General features: G+C 45.9%; 2 protein-coding genes across 60 annotated transcripts in view; one reads left to right on the forward strand and one right to left on the reverse strand.

The window, feature by feature from the left end:
- LOC125685583 (zinc finger protein 664-like) overlaps nt 1-25078 on the reverse strand; it is a 233337-nt gene that overhangs the window by 104565 nt on the left and 103694 nt on the right. For 9 of the 32 annotated variants that reach the window (XM_048928761.1, XM_048928756.1, XM_048928752.1 and 6 more), the window contains one exon: nt 12844-12925. In XM_048928761.1, the coding sequence (XP_048784718.1) occupies nt 12844-12897 (54 nt within the window). In that variant the 5' untranslated portion in view covers nt 12898-12925. Of the gene's footprint in view, nt 1-11824; nt 11936-12526; nt 12654-12843; nt 12926-13215; nt 13374-13908; nt 14724-14832; nt 24766-25078 lie in introns of those variants that run through there. The other 23 variants (XM_048928778.1, XM_048928780.1, XM_048928750.1 and 20 more) reach the window with 9 other exon arrangements.
- The window catches only part of LOC125685589 (zinc finger protein 501-like), a 206178-nt gene that overhangs the window by 97061 nt on the left and 84039 nt on the right, over nt 1-25078 (forward strand). The window lies entirely within an intron of this gene.

Below are 25078 nucleotides of genomic sequence, written 5' to 3' on the forward strand. Positions count from 1 at the left end.
CTTATAGCCATTGATCTCAACACTCCAGTCATGGGAGCAGTCCCACCATGTTTCAGTAACAGCAGCTAGATCATAGTTAGCCGGGTGCACAATCGCTTCCAGATCCTCCTGCTTGTTGCTCGTGCTGCGTGCATTGGTACAGATGCACTTGAGCCGAGTCATTTGCCTCACTCCCAGCTCTAAAATCGTTCCCCTGGGCTCTTCTCTTGTGAGGCCTGTGCTGTCCCCCTTCCCCCGTCACAATTAGTTTAAAGCTCTATTGATGAGCCCCACTAGCTCTTGAGCTAAGATTCATTGTCCCCTTTGAGATAGGTGGGTTCCATAGTTGGACAGCAAGCTAGGGGCCGAGTAAACTACCCCATGGTCGAAGAACCCAGTTTCTGGCTCGGCACCAGCCTCTGAGCCAGTTATTCATTGCTTGCACCTTCCGTGCAAGCTCTGAGTCTCACACTGCCCCTGATAGTACAGAACAAAAGGAGTACTTGTACTCCTGCACCTTGAACTAAGCGCCCTAAACCCTTGAAATCCCTTTTCATTGCCCGTAGGCTTGTCTGAGTAATTTCTTCACTGCCCACCTGAACTATGAGCAATGGAAAGTAATCAGTGGGCCTCACCAGCTTTGGTATTTTCCTGCTTATGTCCCTGACCCGGGCCCCAGGAAGGCAGCACACTTCTCGGTGGCTCAGGTCTGGTCTGCATATGGGACCCTCTGTTCCTCTGAGAAGGGAGTCACCCACCATGACCACCCTTCTTTCTTTCCTGACAGAGGCAGTCTGGAGGCATGGGGATGGCCGCCTCGCCTTAGACTCCCTCCTTGCCTTAGGCTCCCTCCTCGGCAGATCCTCCATCACCTCATTGCTCACCTCACCTTCCATTTCCAGCATGTGAAACCTGTTGCTAAGGGGGATCTGGGGAAGCGGGGCAGGCAGGCATGGCGGGTTCCCATGACGTTGAGTAGGGACTCTCGTCCAACCCTCCTCATCAGTCAGGTCTGTCCTACTCTGATGGGGCTGGGCTTTTGTGAGGGTGTCTTCCTGGCACCCCTTCCTCTGACATGCCAGCCAGTCACCCCAACAGTCTATCTCCTGCTCACATTCCCTGATGGTCCTAGGTTTCTGGACCTCTTCCTTGAGCTCAATCACCAGCTAGAGTAACTCATCCACTTGCTCACATGTCACACAGGTGTAATCCCTGCCATCTTCCCCAGGTAGCAGCAGGCTCAAGCAGTCCCTGAAGCCAGAGACTTGAACAGACACATTTCTGAGCAGCCCCTCCGTCTGGGTTGCCACAATCTTCTTGGAATAAACTCGCTGCCTGGTGGAAACCATGATAGCCTCCCTGTTCTCAATAGGCTGAAACAATAGTTCACACCTGCTCTGCTGTGTGGGCATCCATCACACACAGCACACCCGTCACAGGACCGTTCCCACCACATCTCACTCATGCTGATGATGCTGCAGCACACAGGGCCTCCAACTTTGGATGCCAATGTGAAAAACCAATAACGCATAACAGCCTTGCACATGGGCACCTGGGGGGCTGGTTGTTCCCTTGGGAGCTCTGTCTGTGGCTGTGTTGATTCCATGAGTGCAGAGGTGTCTATGACATTGCTCTCTGCGGGGTGGATGCAAGTACTGGTAGAATTCACCAAGACAAAGCTTCCCAAGTGAACATCCAACCTGAGAATGGAAGGCCCCCTCCTCCCTCCCCAGAATTCCACAACCACAAGCAATACAAACCAATGTAACATCTGAAATAATCCTGTTACTGCAGTCAGGGCGCTGCAGTCACAACTCTGCAGAGACTCATGTCTGCAACAGAAGGACTTTCCCCAGAGCAAAGGGAAAGCAGGGGAGTTCAGAGGCACATGAGTTTTCTAACTCTTAATGCAATTAAACATGACGTGTGACAAACCATGGGGGGAAATTCACCATTAAAATGAGTTTTTCAGGAAAAAAAATAATGGGAAAAACAGCTTCACCGGCTCACCAAAATCAACCTCCACTTCCTGCCGACTGCATCCCTAGCACAGCAGCTTTAGCTGAGCACAGCAAATGAGAAGGCCCTGATGCAGGAGGTCTTGCACACACCTTCTCAAGTTGAAAATAAAAACCTTTAATCTCAAAAGGGATCACATGCAAAGCAAGCATGCACTGGAGAGCACTCTGGTATCTCTGTGCTGTGGGGATGAGCTGCTGGAACACCGTGTGGGTTTGCACTGCCTTCTGCTCCCACCACCTCCAGAAACTTGGAGAACAAGCTCAGCTTTTTGTACTTTTATTGGAGACAAGGCTCAGTGTCACACTGCTGCTCTGAGCAGTTGATGGAGACCAGCTCAAGACGCCTGGGACATACGGGCTTAAGGCTCTGGTGGCGCAAAAGCAAAGTTTATTGTTGTTACAGGGTTTTTATATCTTTTAGCTACAGGAGTATACAATACTTAAATCAGATAACAGTCATGTGGCTGACAGCAATACATCATTGCTTAATTAACTCTTTTGTGTTATGATCAGTACAGTGATCAAAAGGCGTTCTCTTCACAGAACATGTTCTGCTCTTGGTCACGGAACGAAGAAGCTGTAGCTTATGCTTGCTAGTTTCACATGGCAGTCCTTCCCTTTCAGGAGGGGCCGCGTGTTCCCTGTTTGACCCTTTCAGGCCAGCCAGGTCTGTTTTGCTTAACAGTCTTCCTCATTCCACCCTTTTCTATTTCATTAGACCAGGGGTGGTGGTGGTTTGTTTTTTGTGTTTTCCATGTCCGATTTTTTAAGATTTATACGCAAATTTTGGAGTCTATTTGTTATCATTTTCATCAAGCATGGACAAGCAAGAATTCCTATTATTATCATTATGGCAATGACTATCAGCCCATAAATTCCATTTCTAAATGATTTGAAGGACGGAAATGCAGATTTTAGAGCGCTTATAAATGTAGTAGTTTGAGTTGCTACTGAAAGATCTATATGGTGCGATTGTATCATATCGTGAATGTGCTGTCTCAATTCCCTAAGATCTAATGATGTGTTCGCATTATTCCATATGCCTTGAAGATGATCTTGTATTTTGTTCCAAGAGAATTTGGTATTATTGTATTCAACAGGAGTCACACAGATAGCTCGGTATTCTGCATGACACAAGAGAGATTCACGAGTAGCTATAATTTGTAACTGTCTTCCCAGGATGTCTACTGTATCCTTTAAGGAATTGAGACACAGTTCAATCTTTTCAACCCAAGTAGCTTGATTTTGTAACACTTTAGATACATTAATTGATAATTCATTAACATAAGCTGCTGTCTGAATACTAGTTGTTAAAGAAATAGAAGCTACTGTAGTTACTGCTATGGCAGCAATGAGCGCAGCTATTCCGGCTATTATTAATCCGACCATTCGCTTAGATCTCTCTATCAATTGCAAAGAAGTTTCTTGGAGGATTTCCATTCCCTTGTCAGCATACCAATAATGTGTCAAATTTACAGGAAGATAGACGTAATCGGGTTGCTTTACTAACAAGAAGGAACTACTGCTACTATTAAGACAATTAGAGATTACACAATCGGTACAACTCACTATGCTATTCACAATATTTAGTGGTCCGCTTAAAAAGGCATAAGGTTCTGGAACACAAACTCGCATATAAAACTCAGTTGTATAACTCTCTGCAGTCATTGCCCATTTATTATTTATTTGAATCCAAATCAATGAATTAATTGGACCAATTAATTGGATTAATTGATTAATGGACCAAATTAATTGGTCGCCCTTGATTTCCTATCATATTCCAATCACAGATAGTGGAATCAATGCACACTGTTTCGTTAGCTCGACATGCTCTCCATAAAGGTGCAAATTCTGTTTTTGGAGTGATTGTGCTTTGACATAAAGGAAAATTTAAGGGAGGTGTTCCAGAACCTCTTGTCCCTTTAGCTAAATCTATATAGAGAAAATTCAGAGCCCAATGAATTCCTGTTGAAACATTGGTATCCCAATCTTGCTGCATTATAATTTGTTCACACAATGGATTCGTCTAGGTTAGAATCAGTCTCTGCATCTTTCTTCGCAGTTTTCCCATTTTGGTTTTGGGCATGATGGACGTATCTCTCCGGTATCCACCGTGGTGAGGTTTCGTCTGTAGGGAAAAAACAAACATATCCTCTGCCCCAAATTAGTACAGGATCAGGACCATAAATTTTACCGTCTATTGGATTTCTCCAATATGCTATTGGTTTATCTCTTTTTATTACTCCAATGTCTATCCACAGCCAATTTTCTGTCATCATCCAATGTCAAAAAATTTAAAACAAACAATGCATGTGATAACATAGAGGACGGAGTATCTTTAATTCCTCATGTCCCCCTTTTTATTTTCTTTAGTTGAGTTTTCAATAAATGATTAAATTTTTCTACTATGCCTTGGCCTTCTGGATTATATGGAATTCCAGTTTTATGGTAAATTTTAAAATGTCAACAAAAGGTTGCAAAACCGCTACTTACATAAGCTGTCCCGTTATCGGTTTTTAATGATTTCGGTGTTCCCATAACGCTAAAACAATGCAAAAGATGGTTGCATACATGAGAGAGTTTTCACCAGACAAGGCTGAGGCTACTGCAAAGTGAGAGAAAGTGTCAATTGTTACATGGACATAAGAAGATTTTCCAAAAGAAGGTACATGTGTGATATCCATCTGCCATAAATCATTAGGCATTAATCCTCTGGGGTTCACTCCAAAATGAGGAACTGGTAATAAAGGGGCACAAGAAGAACCGTTCCGCATATTCGGAAGTCCAAAGCAAATATTCACCTCCACTTAACACAGCCTTTGCCAAGCTTTTCCAGTCAGAAGGGGGGAGAATATTAGCAGCTTTAAGCTCTTTCAGTTGTTTAAAAGGAATAGGCTCATAATCATTCAGAATGCCACCGTTTGCAAGTTGACGCTGTATGACAGGGAAAACTTGAGACGGGAAAAGTTGCCCAGAAAATTCATCAATTGTTTCCCCAGCTTTCCTTGCTTCTTTGAGCGCTAATTGCATAGGGGATTGTTGCATAAGCAGAGCGTCTACTCCAGGCGGGGGAGGCATTCGCCCTGCTCGAAAGGCACGCAAAACAGCAAGGGGATCTGATCGAGCCTGATCAACTATCTGTTGTGTCTGCACAGCGGCATTAGCAACCTGTAACGCTGGGAATACAGCCGCTAAGTCCTTATGGTGATATTCAGCAGCCTCTTTTTCTAACTCTCCCCAATCATCAGGGGGTAAAATATCCTTTGTTATGTTAGTGCCAGGAGGTTTACAAGGCGGCAAGTCGTTTGCTAATTTACAAATCAAAGGTTGCTCATATTGGGGAGGGGACAGTGGGGGTGCCGATGGCATAGACGAAGGGATATGATCAAGAGATTTTGATCGCGACAAGGCAGGATATAACTTTTCTGTTGAGCGAGTGGTCCGCTGCCACTTCTCATCTCCCGTGTCTCCTCTGAGACATTCTTTTATTAGAGTCCAAAGCGTAAAGGTATCAATAGGTACCTTCTCAGGACCATGCACAGCATAATAGCCCTGGAGTCTTTCACCTACTTTATTCCAAGTTTCAATATTAATAGTTCCATCCCTGGGAAACCAGGGGCATACTTCCTCTATAAAATCTAAAAAATGACTAATCTGACCCCGAGTCACTTTTACTCCTCGGGCAACTAATAATGATTTCAGCATTGCAGAAAAAATGCCTTGTTCTGTACTTGCAGCTTGTCCCATTTTATTTAACAATCTGTCCAATTCCCTAGTCCTTACCTCCCTATTTTAACTTACCAACCGCGGCTCGTGGGAGGAAGCGACGCCTTTGTCATATGGAGTCCGAGATTCCCGGGTTTCGGCACCAAATGACGGAGACCAGCTCAAGACGCCTGGGACAGACGGGCTTAAGGCTCTGGTGGCGCAAAAGCAAAGTTTATTGTTGTTACAGGGTTTTTATATCTTTCAACTACAGGAGTGTACAATACTTAAATCAGATAACAGTCATGTGGCTGACAGCAATACATCATTGCTTAATTAACTCTTTTGTATTATGATCAGTACAGTGATCAAAAGGCGTTCTCTTCACAGAACATGTTCTGCTCTTGGTCACGCAACGAAGAAGCTGTAGCTTATGCTTGCTAGTTTCACATGGCAGTCCTTCCCTTTCAGGAGGGGCCGCGTGTTCCCTGTTTGACCCTTTCAGGCCAGCCAGGTCTGTTTTGCTTAACAGTCTTCCTCATTCCACCCTTTTCTATTTCATTAGACCAGGGGTGGTGGTGGTTTGTTTTTTGTGTTTTCCATGTCCGATTTTTTAAGATTTATACGCAAATTTTGGAGTCTATTTGTTATCATTTTCATCAAGCATGGACAAGCAAGAATTCCTATTATTATCATTATGGCAATGACTATCAGCCCATAAATTCCATTTCTAAATGATTTGAAGGACGGAAATGCAGATTTTAGAGCGCTTATAAATGTAGTAGTTTGAGTTGCTACTGAAAGATCTATATGGTGCGATTGTATCATATCGTGAATGTGCTGTCTCAATTCCCTAAGATCTAATGATGTGTTCGCATTATTCCATATGCCTTGAAGATGATCTTGTATTTTGTTCCAAGAGAATTTGGTATTATTGTATTCAACAGGAGTCACACAGATAGCTCGGTATTCTGCATGACACAAGAGAGATTCACGAGCAGCTATAATTTGTAACTGTCTTCCCAGGATGTCTACTGTATCCTTTAAGGAATTGAGACCCAGTTCAATCTTTTCATCCCAAGTAGCTTGATTTTGTAACGCTTTAGATACATTAATTGATAATTCATTAACATAAGCTGCTGTCTGAATACTAGTTGTTAAAGAAATAGAAGCTACTGTAGTTACTGCTATGGCAGCAATGAGCGCAGCTATTCCAGCTATTATTAATCCGACCATTCGCTTAGATCTCTCTATCAATTGCAAAGAAGTTTCTTGGAGGATTTCCATTCCCTTGTTAGCATACCAATAATGTGTCAAATTTACAGGAAGATAGACGTAATCGGGTTGCTTTACTAACAAGAAGGAACTACTGCTACTATTAAGACAATTAGAGATTACACAATCGGTACAACTCACTATGCTATTCACAATATTTAGTGGTCCGCTTAAAAAGGCATAAGGTTCTGGAACACAAACTCGCATATAAAACTCAGTTGTATAACTCTCTGCAGTCATTGCCCATTTATTATTTATTTGAATCCAAATCAATGAATTAATTGGACCAATTAATTGGATTAATTGATTAATGGACCAAATTAATTGGTCGCCCTTGATTTCCTATCATATTCCAATCACAGATAGTGGAATCAATGCACACTGTTTCGTTACCTCGACATGCTCTCCATAAAGGTGCAAATTCTGTTTTTGGAGTGATTGTGCTTTGACATAAAGGAAAATTTAAGGGAGGTGTTCCAGAACCTCTTGTCCCTTTAGCTAAATCTATATAGAGAAAATTCAGAGCCCAATGAATTCCTGTTGAAACATTGGTATCCCAATCTTGCTGCATTATAATTTGTTCACACAATGGATTCGTCTAGGTTAGAATCAGTCTCTGCATCTTTCTTCGCAGTTTTCCCATTTTGGTTTTGGGCATGATGGACGTATCTCTCCGGTATCCACCGTGGTGAGGTTTCGTCTGTAGGGAAAAAACAAACATATCCTCTGCCCCAAATTAGTACAGGATCAGGACCATAAATTTTACCGTCTATTGGATTTCTCCAATATGCTATTGGTTTATCTCTTTTTATTACTCCAATGTCTATCTGCAGCCAATTTTCTGTCATCATCCAATGTCAAAAAATTTAAAACAAACAATGCATGTGATAACATAGAGGACGGAGTATCTTTAATTCCTCATGTCCCCCTTTTTATTTTCTTTAGTTGAGTTTTCAATAAATGATTAAATTTTTCTACTATGCCTTGGCCTTCTGGATTATATGGAATTCCAGTTTTATGGTAAATTTTAAAATGTCAACAAAAGGTTGCAAAACCGCTACTTACATAAGCTGTCCCGTTATCGGTTTTTAATGATTTCGGTGTTCCCATAACGCTAAAACAATGCAAAAGATGGTTGCATACATGAGAGAGTTTTCACCAGACAAGGCTGAGGCTACTGCAAAGTGAGAGAAAGTGTCAATTGTTACATGGACATAAGAAGATTTTCCAAAAGAAGGTACATGTGTGATATCCATCTGCCATAAATCATTAGGCATTAATCCTCTGGGGTTCACTCCAAAATGAGGAACTGGTAATAAAGGGGCACAAGAAGAACCGTTCCGCATATACGGAAGTCCAAAGCAAATATTCACCTCCACTTAACACAGCCTTTGCCAAGCTTTTCCAGTCAGAAGGGGGGAGAATATTAGCAGCTTTAAGCTCTTTCAGTTGTTTAAAAGGAATAGGCTCATAATCATTCAGAATGCCACCGTTTGCAAGTTGACGCTGTATGACAGGGAAAACTTGAGACGGGAAAAGTTGCCCAGAAAATTCATCAATTGTTTCCCCAGCTTTCCTTGCTTCTTTGAGCGCTAATTGCATAGGGGATTGTTGCATAAGCAGAGCGTCTACTCCAGGCGGGGGAGGCATTCGCCCTGCTCGAAAGGCACGCAAAACAGCAAGGGGATCTGATCGAGCCTGATCAACTATCTGTTGTGTCTGCACAGCGGCATTAGCAACCTGTAACGCTGGGAATACAGCCGCTAAGTCCTTATGGTGATATTCAGCAGCCTCTTTTTCTAACTCTCCCCAATCATCAGGGGGTAAAATATCCGGCAAGTCGTTTGCTAATTTACAAATCAAAGGTTGCTCATATTGGGGAGGGGACAGTGGGGGTGCCGATGGCATAGACGAAGGGATATGATCAAGAGATTTTGATCGCGACAAGGCAGGATATAACTTTTCTGTTGAGCGAGTGGTCCGCTGCCACTTCTCATCTCCCGTGTCTCCTCTGAGACATTCTTTTATTAGAGTCCAAAGCGTAAAGGTATCAATAGGTACCTTCTCAGGACCATGCACAGCATAATAGCCCTGGAGTCTTTCACCTACTTTATTCCAAGTTTCAATATTAATAGTTCCATCCCTGGGAAACCAGGGGCATACTTCCTCTATAAAATCTAAAAAACGACTAATCTGACCCCGAGTCACTTTTACTCCTCGGGCAACTAATAATGATTTCAGCATTGCAGAAAAAATGCCTTGTTCTGTACTTGCAGCTTGTCCCATTTTATTTAACAATCTGTCCAATTCCCTAGTCCTTACCTCCCTATTTCAACTTAACAACCGCGGCTCGTGGGAGGAAGCGACGCCTTTGTCATATGGAGTCCGAGATTCCCGGGTTTCGGCACCAAATGACGGAGACCAGCTCAAGACGCCTGGGACAGACGGGCTTAAGGCTCTGGTGGCGCAAATGCAAAGTTTATTGTTGTTACAGGGTTTTTATATCTTTTAGCTACAGGAGTATACAATACTTAAATCAGATAACAGTCATGTGGCTGACAGCAATACATCATTGCTTAATTAACTCTTTTGTATTATGATCAGTACAGTGATCAAAAGGCGTTCTCTTCACAGAACATGTTCTGCTCTTGGTCACGGAACGAAGAAGCTGTAGCTTATGCTTGCTAGTTTCACATGGCAGTCCTTCCCTTTCAGGAGGAGCCGCGTGTTCCCTGTTTGACCCTTTCAGGCCAGCCAGGTCTGTTTTGCTTAACAGTCTTCCTCAAGCAGTAGAACCACTGCGCAGCACGGTTAGGAAGGATGATAGGATTGTATGAACAAAACGTCTTCTACAGAAGCAAGCACTGGTCTGGAGGAGGCACACAAACCAAATCCTGCTTGCACCTTTCCCTCTCCTCATTCCACATGCTGACATTCATTGTAAGAGCAACAAACAAGACTACACTGAAGAAAGATTCAGAACAACTCAGCTTCTTTATTCATCCTCTACGCCTTCCACTACAGATGATTCTCAGAAAACCTCCAACAGCCACGTTACTGCTCTCCTGACCCTTCTCTCAGGTTCATCAGTGCACTCACAAATTACTGAGAGCAACACATGCACACAGACACACAGAACATCCCTGCACAGCCACTTCTCCTTAGGAAACGGCATCAAAAAGCTGCTGGCAGGAAGAGCAGAAGAAACAGGGCATGGTGAGAGAACTGCTCTGGGTAGCGAGGAAAGGCCATCTGAAGCTCCTGGGTTAAGTCCCATCTGCAGAGGGTGCCAGTCATGCACCAGAAACACTGGAACTCTGCCCTCTGCACAAAGTCCAGTGACCAGGCTGAGACTCTGGCTGAAGCTGTTCCCATGTTTGGAGCTCTGCAGGCTCTGTATCTTGTGTGGCTCTGCTGGTAGGTAATGAGGCTGGAACTACTTTTGAAGGTTCCCAAAGTTTTGATATGCTTCTACAGCCCATGTGTGCTGTGGATGTGCTTGTGGGTGATGAGATCAGATCTGTGTTTAAAGCTCTTTTCACACTCCAGACATTTGAAGGGTCTCTCCCCTGTGTGGATGCGCTGGTGCTGCTTCAGTGCAGAACTGCTCTTGAAGCTCTTCCCACACTCACAGCACTTGTAGGGTCTCTCCCCTGTGTGGATGCGCTGGTGGCACTTCAAATCATAACTCCTTGAGAAGCTCTTCCCACACTCTGAGCACTTGTAAGGTCTCTCCTCTGAGTGCATACGCTGGTGAAGCTTCAATTCGGAACTGCAAATGAAGCTCTTCCCACACTCACAGCACTTGTAGGGTCTCTCTCCTGTGTGGATGAGTTGGTGGTAGGTGAGTTGGGATCTCCATTTGAAGCTCTTCCCACAGTCAGAGCACCTGTAGGGTCTCTCCTCTGAGTGGAAGCGTTTGTGGCTCTTCAAATCAGAACTGCTTTTGAAGCTCTTCCCACACTCAAAGCACTTGTAGGGTCTCTCCTCTGAATGCATAAGTTGGTGGTACTTCATATCAGAACTGCTTTTGAAGCTTTTCCCACACTCACAGCACTTGTAGGGTCTCTCTCCTGTGTGGATGAGTTGGTGGTAGGTGAGTTGGGATCTCCATTTGAAGCTCTTCCCACAATCAGAGCACTTGTAGGGTCTCTCCTCTGAGTGCATACGCTGGTGGCTCTTCATATAAGAACTGCTTTTGAAGCTCTTCCCACACTCAAAGCACTTGTAGGGTCTCTCCTCTGAATGCATACGTTGGTGGTACTTCATATCAGAACTGCTTTTGAAGCTCTTCCCACACTCACAGCACTCGTAGGGTCTCTCTCCTGTGTGGATGCGTTGGTGGTAGGTGAGTTTGGATCTCCATTTGAAACTCTTCCCACAGTCAGTGCACTTGTATGCACTCATTGCTGAGCGTATGCACTGGTGGTTAACGATGCTGGAATCTTTTTCAAAGCTGTTTCCACACTCTGTGCATGGATTCTGCTTTTCGTTCTGGCACACATTCTTGCTCCTGGGTTCTTCACGCTCCTTTTGACCTATGTTCGAGTCCAGTGGGCTCCTTCCTTTCTCTTGCAGACACTTTCCCAGTGGCATCGTGGTGATGTGCTCAGCCTGACCTTGCTCCACGCCTCCTTGGACATCCCTTCTGATTTCTTCCACACAGACACCACCCCATCGCCTTCTGGCCACACCACTTTCCTGCAGATCCTCCAGTAGATCTGTAACCCCAGTTCCTGCTGGATGAAAGAGGAAATCCAGAAATAGCACACAGTGACCAAAATAAAACACACACAGAGATGGCTCTTCCAGCCCCAACCTCCTCCTTCCCTCCACCACCTCACCTGGGCTGAGGTCTCCTGGCACGGCCTCAGGGCTACGCACATCTGGGATCCAGGGCTCTTCCCCGCCTTCAAGCAGGGAGATCAGCACTGGTCTGGGGGCTGGAAGTGGAGCTTCAAGCAGAGAAACAGGGGAGATGAGAACATTTCCATCATTCTGGCACAGTGCCTGTTCAACAGCTCTACTCTGTGTCCCTCCCCAGGGAGAAAACACACTTGGGGCCTGAATGACACTGGGCCCTCAGCTCCCTTTGCAGCAAAGAACGCTTTTACAACTCTGAAAATTAAGAAGGGATATTCTCTTTAAAATTCACTTGTGAATGGCTTGTTGATTTTCTGACAATATATCGGTGACCAAGGCATCAAAATGTCTACGGCAAGTGAATGGAAAATCCTACACTGTAAAGGAGTAAGCAGGGAGTCATCTGTGAGCTGCAGCTGGTGGCACAATATAAAGCCCCAATGGAAGGGCTGGTTCTCTCCCTCCTGGCTGATGCCTGCTTGCCAGCACTGACTCTGGGGTGTTTGTGAGCCTGCTGTGCATCCTAATCTCTTCTGAAACTCATGCTTCTCAGCATTTCCTTTGCTGCTGTTGTAGTTATCAATATGGAACTGCACGGTGATCATTCAAGGCCCGGCCTGCAGAGGCTCCTTCTGCACAGCCAAAGGTGCCCTAGCGAGGAGGAAAGGCAGCAAAGCCCTCACCCAGCGAGGCCACGCACTGGTACGTCTCCAGCATCACGTCCCGGTAGAGCGCTCGCTGCGCAGGGTCCAGCAGCGCCCACTCCTCTCTGCTGAAATACACGGCCACCTCCGCAAAGCTCACGGGCTCCTGCAAGTAAAGAGGCTCCTTGCTGGGAACAGCCAAGGCCCAGGGAAGCAGCTCAAACAGGACACAAACTCCCGTCCCAGCCGCTTCTCTACCCCCAGCACACACACGCTGGCTGAGGCCACCTCCCTCTCCCCCCGCATTCACATCCCTCACCCCATGGCCTCTCCTGCCTGCTTTCCCCAGCCCCTACCTGAGATGGATGTGCTGTGGCCATCTGCGACTCTCCTGCAGGTGAGATGATCATGGCTGGAAGGCAGAAGTTGAACCGGAGCCTGCAGGGACAAGAGAAGTGGGAGGGGAGCTGTGAGGGAACGCAGCAGTCCCTGTCCCAGCCCAGCCCTCCATAGCCCATCTGTGGGGCTCTGCCTGGGGGATGGTACAGCAGGCCTTGCACAGGAAGACAATCAGCAACAGCACTGGTAACACTCTGGCTAAAGCTGATTACAAATCACAAAGCTCACTCAAACTGGGTGGCTGAAAGCACTGACACCTGGTTCAACAGCTGAGGGTATTTGGACTGTATGCCTGAAGACAAAGCATGGCAATGAGTCACTCATCTTACCCCTAAACTGGGTACAGCGCAAGCGTCCCTCGAGCTCTTCTGCACAGCAATGGGCTGAACGACAGGATCTCCCCACAAGCAGGGATGTCTCTCAAGGTCACAGCTGTACAGAGATCCCTCTCAGCTTGCTATCAAGACACCTTGCTGACACAGATCTTCTGTAAGAGGGGCTAGGTTAGTTTGGAAATTCATGAGCATTTCTAAAGTTATGTGTTACAGTAATGATTTCAAAGGAATTACAATAGAATAATAATTACAAAATAAATACAATAGCCTGGGTTGAAAAGGACAACAATGAACAACTAGTTTCAACCCCTCGCTATGTGCAGGAATGCCATTCAACACATCGGGCAGCCCTGAGCCATGTCCAGCCCACTCTCGAATACCCCAAAGGATTGGGCATCCATGTCCTCCGTGGGTGACCTTTTCACGTCCCTCTCCACCCTCTGAATGCAAAACTTCCTCCTGGTATCTAACCTAAATCGCCCCGGCTCAATTTGAAAGCATTCCCCCATGTACTATCACTATCCACCCACGAAAGCTGTCGTTCCTCCTCCACTTTATGCATTTCCTTCAAGTCCCAGAAGGCCACCACGAGCTCTGCCCAGACCCTTCTCTTCTCCAAGCCAAAAAATCCCACTTCCCCCATTGCACCAAGAATGCCGCGGCGGATGCGTTTCCCTCCTCCCCCACCTGGCGACGCTGCTTCCCATTCAGCTCAGCACGCACACCGCGCTCGCTTCCCGGGGACCTTCTCAGCACCGTGCGCCCTTTGCACGACGCAGCCTGGGCTGCACTTTGCTGACGTGCAGCTCGGGCGCGTTCTCAACGTGTGCTGCAGTCAGCCCACAGACCGCCAGCTTTTCAGCATCTATTGCACAGCCCAGTGCCGGACCTGCTGCAGATGCTGGACGTGCTCAGGGCCCGCAGCTGTGCGCTGAAGGCATCTGCAGATGCCGGGAAAAAAGCCTTGGCAGGGGTTTGCACGACCCCAGGTGAGCCATCAGCCCAGCGCTAAGCGCACAAAAGGTAACCCTGAAAGGGCCGCTAGAGGCAGATGCTGCCTGCTGGGTCCCTGAAGGGAAACTGCGGGCTGCTGGGGCGGGAGAAGGGAGTTTAAATTCCCCCCTTGGAGGCTTCGCATTCAGACGCTCAAAAGGAGGCATCGGGGAGTTCAAAACTTCCATCAATCCTTGCGTGCAGAGCTGCGGAGCGAGGTCATCTCGTGTCTCCCGTGGCCCAGAGGGACAAACGCAGGCCTAGCTGCGCTGTGTTCTAGACAGCCAACCAGGCAGCAGAGCACGCTGAGCTCGTGTGCTCATTTCCTCGCTGTCCCAGCTCCAACCCCTTCCTGCGCCCCTCGGAGCCCAAGCCGGGCTACAACACGCCTGGGAACCGCTGCTCCCTCGTTGCAGCCCGTCTGGCCCAGCAAACCCGCTGTGCTGGGCGGGAGCTGGAGCCGGGACCGGGCTCCCGCCTGCGCTACAGCAGTGCCGGTTCCGCCCCGCCCGCTGCCGCTCACCGCTCCCCGCTCCCCGCTCCCAGCTCGCCTCCCGCTGCTGCTGGCAGGGGGCAGGAAATGTGCGCTCCTCTGCACCAGCCGCGACGGGCTCCTACCTCGGGTGCGGAGCAGGCTGCTCCCGCCTCTGGTGCAGGCAACCGGGCTCCTGCGAGTCGCGGAGAGCAGAGGATGCCGAGTGCCCTCAGCCCGGAGCTGGCCGCAGCACGGCCTTGCTGCTCCTCCTGCCACCGCCGTGCTGCCCGGATGGCTTCCGGCCAGGCTCTGGCCGCTTCGGCACAGCCTCAGGTGCCGGGCAGCAGTTCCCACAGCGAGCACGCCCCGAGCCGGCTGCCAGGCCTTGGGCAGTTTCACAGCTCGTTCTCCTGGCACATCTGCACCCGGGGAAGGGAGGGATGGGGGCTGCGTTTTGTTACGCTAATGAAGCGTCGCTGTCTGCTGGGTCTCTTTGCTTCCTTTGCTGGGGACATTTGCACAGCCTTGTGGTCACACGTCCCCACGTTGCTGTCCTGGCGTTCCTTTAACTCCCCTCACCCGCGAGCAGCTCCCAGCAAGAGGCAATCTCCGGCTGCCTGCTCTCGAGGGCAGCATCACCCTGCAGCTGGCTCACTTGCTCACTGAGCGCTGCCCATGGCACTGATGTCACGTTTCTACTCGCTGAGCAAGTGAGTTCTATTTCCAACAACTTCCTATCCTGCTTTCTCAATTTGGTCTTCTGTGCAAGGCATGAGCATGGTTAAGCTGTCTGCTGTACGAGGGCCGGCTCTGCTAAAAACTCTTGAGACCCACACATCCACTGTTGGGCAGCGAATGAGGCCTGGTATGGACCAGGTTTGTTACAAGTACAGGGGGCCATGTGTCTTAAGGTGACGTCCTATGTGGAGGTGAAGGAGTGAGGGTGCTCCCCTTGAAGGTGGATCCATGGGTGTAGGTTGGGTGATGGCAGTCGGTGTGGGAGCACACTTCTCAGGAGCAAGGTCCCACTGCGGGAGGTATCTCGAGAATTCCAAGAACTTCACAGGTGAAATCTTGCAAGGCACCCTGTGAGTGAGGCTATAATGCGCTCAGGAATGTAAGCTTTGTAATACTTTGGAAAATCATTACAACAAAATGTATCTGGGGGCGTTTGCAGTTAGCTGCCAGGAAGGGGCCTGGTAGGATCATGTGATGAGTAAATGTCCAAACTGGTTTTTCATTGTCATTATCCTTGTGATTGTTAAGTGTATCTGTTATAAAATTATTGCTTGTGGAATTCCACATACAATAAAAGTGCTCTTGTTGCTGGGAGACGTTGGTTTTAGCTCTTGCCCAGGGAATTCGGTGTTCCCGTGCCGTCCATTACCCAGCAAAAGAGACTTTATAAGCTGCTGCTGTCAGGTGTGAATGCTAAATATTGGATCAAAGGCGAGTGGTGTGAATGTGGGAATGGAGTTTAACTGGATAGTTGCTTAAGCCTGTATTTGTTATCTGAGGCCTGACCTGTAGTCCTGTCCAGGAATTACTGTGCAATAGAGGAAACTGGCATTTTGGTTGGCGTTGTGGTCTGGGGTTTAAAGAGGAATATGCATTTGGTCACACTAACATGGTAGCTGTGAGGTGTGGACTTTGGGGAACAACAAAGAATCAATGAAATTGAGTATGGAGGAGCACGGGGAAAGGAAGTTCCGAGGCAACCCCCACTTCCGGTATTTCTGGGGAGCCTGAGGACCCTGTGAGAAATTAATGGTGGTTGGAAGCTGATGACCATTTAGCAGTTAATGGTGTTCTTGTGAAGGCAGGAGATGAGCCGAAATAGCCTTCATCTGGAGGGACCTGGGAAACTTGATCTGCCAGTGTTAGCCCGGGAAGCCTTAGGAGGGGAGGAGCTGAGAGCAGGGCTCTAGGACCCAGAGATCTCCTCAGGAAGAGCTGAAGGGGGGGAGCTGGAAAGGCCCAGGAGGGTTCCATCCCCGTTGAACGGGAAAGCAGTTTGTGCAAAAGAGGCACTGGATTTGGTAACAGATGCAATGACAGTTAAGGGTGGAGAAGATTAAGCTAAGGAAGGAATTGCAGCAAAGCGTGGAATGTGTAGTAACTGGAGCAACTTACTGGGTGTTAAATACTTCTCTAACTCCAGATGAATGTGTGTGAATTTGCATGAAAGTGATGAATTTGTAACCGTAAGGGAAGCCACTGGCAAACCTGAGCAGGTTTACTTTCTTAAGCCTTTACAACTTAGTATAGGCAAACAGGTAGGAATACACAAATTTTTTTGGTGCCAAATTCACCAAAGCCTTTTCTAGGGCAAGATTTACTAGAACAACTGGAAGCTGAAATCAAGTTGAAAGGAGAATTAGAATTTAAGGTACAAGAAGAAGAACAGTTCACAGAGGTGCTTAGTTTTTTGCATTGCTCACTACCCCTGCTGGGAGCAGGATCCCAGGCAAAGGAAGTGATCAAGTGTGTCCTGGGGTGTGGGTGGCAGAAACCCCAGGAAGAGCTAAGAATGCAGCACCAATAGCAATGGGAATAAAGCAGGGAGCTCAGCCGGTTCGGATTGAGCAGTACCCCCTCAAATTCGGAGGTGGGAAAGGAATCCAGCCAATAACTGACAGTTTTCAGAAATTCGGGTTGTTATTGGAGCGTGAGTACAAGATTTAAGGGCCATCAATAGAACAGTGTAGGACTTATACCCATTGGTAGCATACAGAATTATCAGGTGAATTGGCATGGTTTACCCTTCTGGACCTAGAAGATGCCGTCTTTTGTCTACCACTGAGTCCAGAGAATCAGCTAATGTTTGCTTCCCGCAGTGTTCAAAATAGCCCCACTCTTTTCAGGAACCAACTTGCCAAAGGCCTGGAGCAGTGGCTATGGCTCCAGGACAAGGAACTTCATCCACAGTACATGGATGACCTTCTGAAGGCTACCAAAACAAAGGAGGCATGCATAGCAAGGACAATTAGTCTAGGAAACTTTCTCAGACTTCATGGCTATCGACTTTCTCCACAGAAAGCCCGGATGGCACGGCCATAAGCAACCTATGTGGGTTATGGAGTGGCTGCTGGATCCCAAACCCTAGAGAACAACGAGGAAGGAAGCAACTTGCCAGACTGTGGAATTGCCAACAGCAAAGGAGCTCCGGACTTCTCTAGGGATGACAAGGTGGTGTTGCATATGGATATACAACTATGGAATACTGGTTAAACACTCTCTATGCCCTTTCCTATCCAAAGGTCCTCCTACAGGTTGGGGAGGGCAAAGCAGTTAAGGTTTACCTGTGGCAGTTAGACACAGAGTCTGTTGTTTGTGCAGAACAAAAGCTTTCATCGTGCACAGTGAACTGGAACAACATGCTCTTGGTCAAGTGTCTCATTAATCGTGACCCTTTTGCTGCATGCAACAGTGCTGGATCTTCCATCCTGCCCTGAAGGAGATGGCACTAGAGCTGGGCTCATCCCTCTCGTGCCGTCCCGTGGCACACAGGCCACTCACCTCCGTCAGCCACCCTCCTCAGGTTTGCCGCTGGTCAGCTTGACCTTGACAGCATAGCGGTTAGCCTAAAGCTCCCTGATTGCAGGATATGTACAGCCTTACCAAGAGATGGAGGAATGGAAATCCCTCAGTGTGGGACTCCCTCCACCAATTGGACACCATGGGGTGGAGCAGGAAGTAGGCGTAGGTGTACAAATATGATGGTGACAGTAGGAAAAAGGACCTGAATTCAGTGTACAGCTATAGACAGGCCTCAGTGTAAGACCGTTTCTGAGAACTAGAAGGACATTATGTAGGAGGATATTAGTGCTTCAATGGAACAGCTCCTCCTCCAGGGATACTGAGAACCTCTTGGAAAAGGGTGAAGCGGGGAATAACCCCCTTATAGACAGGCCCTCTGGGTTCCATAGTTTTATGGGATGGTTTATTCCTAGCCTAGGAGTAAAGGAATCAGAAAAGGCAATTGTCAGTATAGCAGCTACACTAGAGAATATCAAGAACTCAACTATGGATGCTATACTTGGACTGCAGACAGAGGTGTCCTCTCTTCATCAAGTAGTATTGCAGAATGGAACGGCTCTTGATCTCCTGACAGCCAAAGAAGGAGGGGTGCACGCTGGAAGTAATCAAAACTGAGAAAACTCAAAGAAAAGAAACAGATGTGCATGCTGAACTGTGGGAACAAACTCAGGTGATCCACCACGTTATTTTGGATAATACCTCGTCTGGACCTACAGAACTGTGGAGCAGATTAACCAGTTGGTTAGCGAGCTTTGCCTGGCTAAAGCCACTCTTCATGGTGCGCGCAGTCTTACTCTTGGAATATTCGTATGCGTTGTTACGTTGTTTCTTGAGTGTGTTTAATGGAAACAGCATAAGATACGCCAAAAGATGGAGAGCGGGGCTTGTTTTTCATGTTTTTCATAAATCCCCAGGACAGAATGGCATCATCTAGCGACGTGACGCTTGCTAGATTATAGAAAAGGGGGGAATTGATATGGAACATATTTCTGTAGAATTGTTTTGGAATTATGTACCATGTAAGGAGGTGTAGAGTGAACAAAGGCGAAACAGATGCTTCTGGCACTCATGCTCACTTACTGGTTCCTTGCTGTATCACTACAACTAGGAACAAGAGCTGCAATCACAATAACTCAGCAATTGGGGTGGAGAATATGACAGTAACATGTTGGAACTTGCAATATCAGAATAATCTATGTTGGAAATAATCCAAGTAATTTTTGTCAGGACGGTATCTCTGATAACAGCAGAATTTATTCGCGATTGCAATGGCGGGCGTCCCACAAGTAGGAGCGTGCCTATGGACACAACATGGCAGCCTTTATACCCTGTTTGCTCCCCCTTGCCTGCCCCCTCCCCTGTTTCCCCACTGGCTGGGTACACAATCTTATGGCTGGTTCACAATCTTATCAGAAGGTTTACATTTGCTATTTACTTGTTCATTTATTTGTTATCTGGTGTCAGTCAGTAATCATCCTGTTGTTTCCAAGATGTCTCGGTGCTCTCCTTGTCCTATTGATATGGTGATTTTCTTTAAAGTCATTATCATAGTTAAACAAAGAGCACTGGGGGATGATGTCAGGCCTTCCCAATGTTTCTTCAGGCGCTTTCTCGGGCATGCCATGGCTTGTTCTCTGGTTTGCTCTCATGCAGGATATTCTTGCAGTGTGTATGGCAAAATATACATATATACACCTATATACAGAGTGTGTTCCTGGGAAGGTTCGTCTATAAGATAAGTGATGTAAACTTATCAGAGATCTTCCCCAAGTTAAGTAGAGGGACTCCCAAAATGAACTATGATAACGGAGATCATAAAATAAAAATAATATTATACAATTCTAATGCCAAAACAACATTTGATTCCCACATCTACACCTACTTTCTCAGAATCAGTCAAAATATCCTCTCATATTCTTGCGTATGTACAACTTGTCTCTACAAATATTCTTAAACTTCCCATGTACAGTGTTGTTGGAAATAATCCAAGTAATTTTGTCAGGACGGTATCTCTGATAAAAGCAGAATTTATTCGCGATTGCAATGGCGGGCGTCCCACAAGTAGGAGCGCGCCTATGGACACAACATGGCAGCCTTTATACCCTGTTTACTCCCCCTTGCCTTCCCCCTCCCCTGTTTCCCCACTGGCTGGGTACTCCAGGTTCACAATCTTATCAGAAGGTTTACATTTGCTATTTACTTGTTATCTGGTGCCAGTCAGCAGTCATCCTGTTGTCTCCAAGATGTCTCGGTGCTCTCCTGGTCCTATTGATATGGTGATTTTCTTTAAAGTCATCATCGTTAAACAAAGAGCACTGGGGGATGATGTCAGGCCTTCCCAATGTCAGGCGCTTCCTCGGGCTGCCATGACTTGTTCTCTGGTTTGCTCTCGTGCAGGATATTCTTGCAGTGTGTATGACAAAATGTACATATATACACATATATACAGTGTGTTCCTGGGAACTATGATAGCGGAGATCATAAAATAAAAATAATATTATACAATTCTAATGCAGAAACAACACTTGATTCCCACAATTCCCCCCTTTTTCTTTTTTATACATTGTTGATTTCTGCAATTCTTTAAGGTTCACTTTTATAGACATCGCCCTCATCTTCACTTTCTTTATCTCCCATCTCCTCTAATACCAAAATTTTTTCCAAATGTCATGGCTCCCTTAGTGCTTGCTTCAATAGTGCTCTCTCTATCATTATTATCTACATTATTATAGTAATTATTATATCTATATTACTATCTATTAGTGCTCACTCTACTAGTCCCCTCACAAAGGGGGTAACACAGCAACCAGTGGCCATCAAGGCTCCTGCTGCTACTATCAAAGAAGTAAATGTAGATACAATCACCCCTTTCCATTTACCAAACCAGAACTCCAACCATCCAGTGACAGAAGTATCTATTCCTGATTTCTTTTCTGCCACTTCATTGCCAAGGGTGGCACCAAGTCCTTGCACTGCCTTCATTATTATGTCATCCAGAGCTGTGTTATTGGGATAAAGGTGCAACAACGAGTACCCAGTGTTACATATACATTCCTTTATCATATCTTAGGAGATCCTATTTTCTCAGGCCACCCTACTTGTGGCATATAACTGTCCTGCAATTCTCTTTATTGCACTCCTTGTATAATTTGTAAATCTCCATTGATTATAACAGATGTAGTTAACCCAATCTACATTCTTGTTGATCATCACCCACCAGGACAGTGACTCAAACCCTGCAACAGTTTGATTTCTTGCCTTAAAATCATCAGGAACAACAAGAAGAAAAAAAGTTTAAATCCTTAGCTTGCCCACATACCAAACAATATTGATATGTAATACATAAGTATTTACATCAAATGCTGCACTCATCAAATCAAAATTTCTAACAGTTACAAGAGCCCACATTTCTGTCCTTAGATTCACAATTTTAAGGGTCCAGCTGATTTCAGTTCTCATTCTGTTTGAGGGACCTTCTTACCTCTAGTATGATATATCCACAATGCTTTCACTGTTGTGTGGGATGTTAGCAGCACCTGGAACAGACCTACCCACCTTGGTCCCAGGGGCGAATCTTAAAAGAGATTTGTTACATACATATTATCGAGCCATATCAAGGCCTTGGGCTCTAGTTCCTAGAACCAGTTTCTCTTTTTCTCAAAGCTATTCCTGCAGACTAATCACATGCTCAGTTAGTATTTTGCTCCCTACTTGGGTAGAAATCCCCTTTTGTACAACATAAGGCCTTCTGTACAGTATTTTGAAAGGACTTAACCCATCTTTGGCTCTAGGTTTTGTTCTGGTACTAAGGAGAGCCAAAGGCAACAACTGTGATCAGGATAGTCCAGCTTCCTGTCCCAGTTTTACACCCTGTGATTTAATTAGACAGTTCATCTTTTCCCCCTGACCACTCGCCTGTGGTCTGTGTGCTGTGTGCAATTGCCAATTTATTCCCAATGCTTGCTGACCTCTTGGACAATCTCTGCAATAAAACGAGTTCCCTGGTTGAAGGGTATTGTTGCAGGACACCCAAACCTTGGAATAATCTCCTGCAAAAGCACCTTGGTTACTTTCTTGGCTCTATTGGTCCTGCAAGGGAATGCTTCTGGTCACCCTGAAAGGGTATTGGTTACAACTAGCATATATCAAAACCCTCATTTTTCCTGGCAGTTAAAAAAAAATCAATTTGCAATTGTTGTCCTGGAAGGTTCCCTTTCCAACAAGCCCCACTCGTACCCTGTTCCTGGTACTAGGATTGTACAGTTACTTTCTGGTGTCTGAACCCCCCCATGTTTTATTATGTTCCCTTAGAACCAAATGCTATAAAATACTAACGGGCACAACAGTGTGTCCATCTGGGTATGCACCCATCTGTCAGCTTGCTCTCTTCCCTTCATTCATTAGATTCCTATCCTTTCTAGAGTACCTTATAGGTTCTGACTAAGGTTCAGGTATTTCAAGTGTACCGTCTGGAATTAAAGCTGTTCACCAATTTCTTTTCCTTCAGCTGCCTGTTTTGCCACCTGATTCATCATCATATTTCCAGTTTCCTGTACAGTGTCACTCTTCTGATGTCCTTTACAATGTATAACAGCCATGATGTTCTTTGGTAGATTTACATCATGCTGAATTTGTTTTCCTTGTGTGTAAACAATCCTTGCTCTTTCCAGATGGTACCACGAGTGGGTACCACCCCAAAAGCATATTTAGCATCCATCCATATATTTAAGGTTCTTGTCAAGGCAATTATTTCAGCCTTCTGAGTGGAAGTCCCCACAGGTAATGGTTGTGCTTCAATTACCCTGTCAGTAGCAGTTACTGCATGTCCTGCCTTACGGTTTCCTTGTCTTCACAAAACTGCTTCCGTCGATGAATCCAGGACTCCTCAGCATCGTCCAGGACTCCTCAGCATCGTCCAACGGTTCCTCCTGTAGCTCTGACCAACTTGCACAGACAGCCTCCATGCAGTCGCACATTGCTGGCTTGGAGGCAGCTCTGCGTTGGTGTTCTGGGTGTTCAGCAAGTTGCTTCCTTCTCTTTGATCAGTTGTTCTTTCTGTTGAGAAACTTGATAGCCATTTAAATCAAGAAATTCAGCAAGCTCACAGTCTATTGCACACAGCCCTTTGTTACTGTAGCATCCACGTACTGCAGTAAAGTTCCACTGTGAGATGGTGAACCCAAATCTCAGGCTCACGAGTTGACCAGTTCTCAAAAATCATTGGGCTGTTCTCACAACCCTGGGTAACACTGTGCAGGTTAACTGAATTATTATTATTATTATTACTTTTAATTATTATTTTTTTTTTCTTCTCTCCATATTTGAGTTTTTCTATTCAAAGGCAAATAATTTTAGACTTTCTTTTGCAAAACCAGGCAGAAAAAGGTGTACTTCAAGTCCAGAACGGTAAAACCCACCTACTTATTCCTTAACTTGGTTAATAAAGATATACACCATGTGTTGTATATATTCAACTTTTCTATTAATTGCCCTCAAACCTTGTACCAAACGATAGCTCTTGCCATCCAATTTTTCATTTGCAAGATTGGGTGTTGTATTTGGATTTCTATCCAATTAGTAATCCAAAATCCAAAAAGTTATTATTTCTTTTACCCTCCTACAATATCGTATCCTCAAAAGGCATTGCTTTACCCTGGTTGGGCTGGCTCCCATCTTTAACTTAACTTTCATTGGGCTGCATTTTTGGCTCTGCCAGGCATCCCTGATGCCTGCAATCCTGTGTATACCCAATGTAGGATTTACGTAACTTCTGGGAGTACAACATTGCTTTTCCCAGTTTGTGTTAAAGCCAGACTTAAAATTTTCAGTCCATTGCTCTTGCTTGACAAGTAGGTCCAATCGTCTCTACTGAATTTAATCTCCACATTCAACTATTCTAACATGTCATGCCCAAATAATCGTTTTGGAGAACCCGGCATGTACAAGAATTTATATATTCCTACTTGTTCTCCTAGCCTGTATTTAATTGGTCCAAAAAAAAAGTAAACTTCTCTTGCCAGTAGCTGCTACAACTATTACAAAAATCATCTACGGGTAACAGTAAGACGCACCCAGAGGTACCAGAAAATAAACCTCTTCAGCCTGCTTCCCCTGCTACTTTCAGTCCTGGCAGGGTGGAACTCTCCCTGAGTCCTTCCAGGCTCCCCTTACCTCTTCTTCTAGGTAAGGACATCCCTGTTAACCTTGCTCAACTTTGCATTCCTCAGTTTGTTTTTCCCAAGCCCTTTTCACTTCCCAAACTCTCATCATCACAGCCATTACTAACATTGTATTTCAGTTTCACTCCCTTCTCTCCCCAGGCTTCCAGTGCTCACACTGATACCGGGTTTCCCCAGCTCTGCAGATGCCGGCTATTCTCACTTCCAATGTCCGTCCCATCCCCATTCACAAGCACTGCACCCTTCACATCACAGCGGGAGGCTCCAGCCCCCAGCTCTTTCTCCCACTCCAAGTTGTTCTTACAAGCCGCAGTGGTGGGGTGTGCGGGGATGTGTTCTTGTGCCGGCCCAACTCTAATATCCCAAACTCACTGTTTTCCTTCACCTTTTTGCCATTTTTTTGTTTGTTTGTTTGTTTTTCCACAATTCCACTATTTGTACCCTCAACTGCAATTCCACATACCATTAACAATTGCAATTCCGCATACCATTAAAAACTGCATTTCCACATAATTTCCATATACCGTTAACAACTGCATTTCTACATACTATTAAAATTGCACTTCCACACAATTTCCACATACCATTAAACCAGTTTCTCCCAGTGCCTTCAAAATCCACAAATCAAACAACACAATTCCTCAACTTCCACAAACACCCAGCACTTGGT

The sequence above is a fragment of the Lagopus muta genome, chromosome 28 (assembly GCF_023343835.1).
Source record: "Lagopus muta isolate bLagMut1 chromosome 28, bLagMut1 primary, whole genome shotgun sequence".
In the NCBI taxonomy this organism is placed as follows: domain Eukaryota; kingdom Metazoa; phylum Chordata; class Aves; order Galliformes; family Phasianidae; genus Lagopus; species Lagopus muta.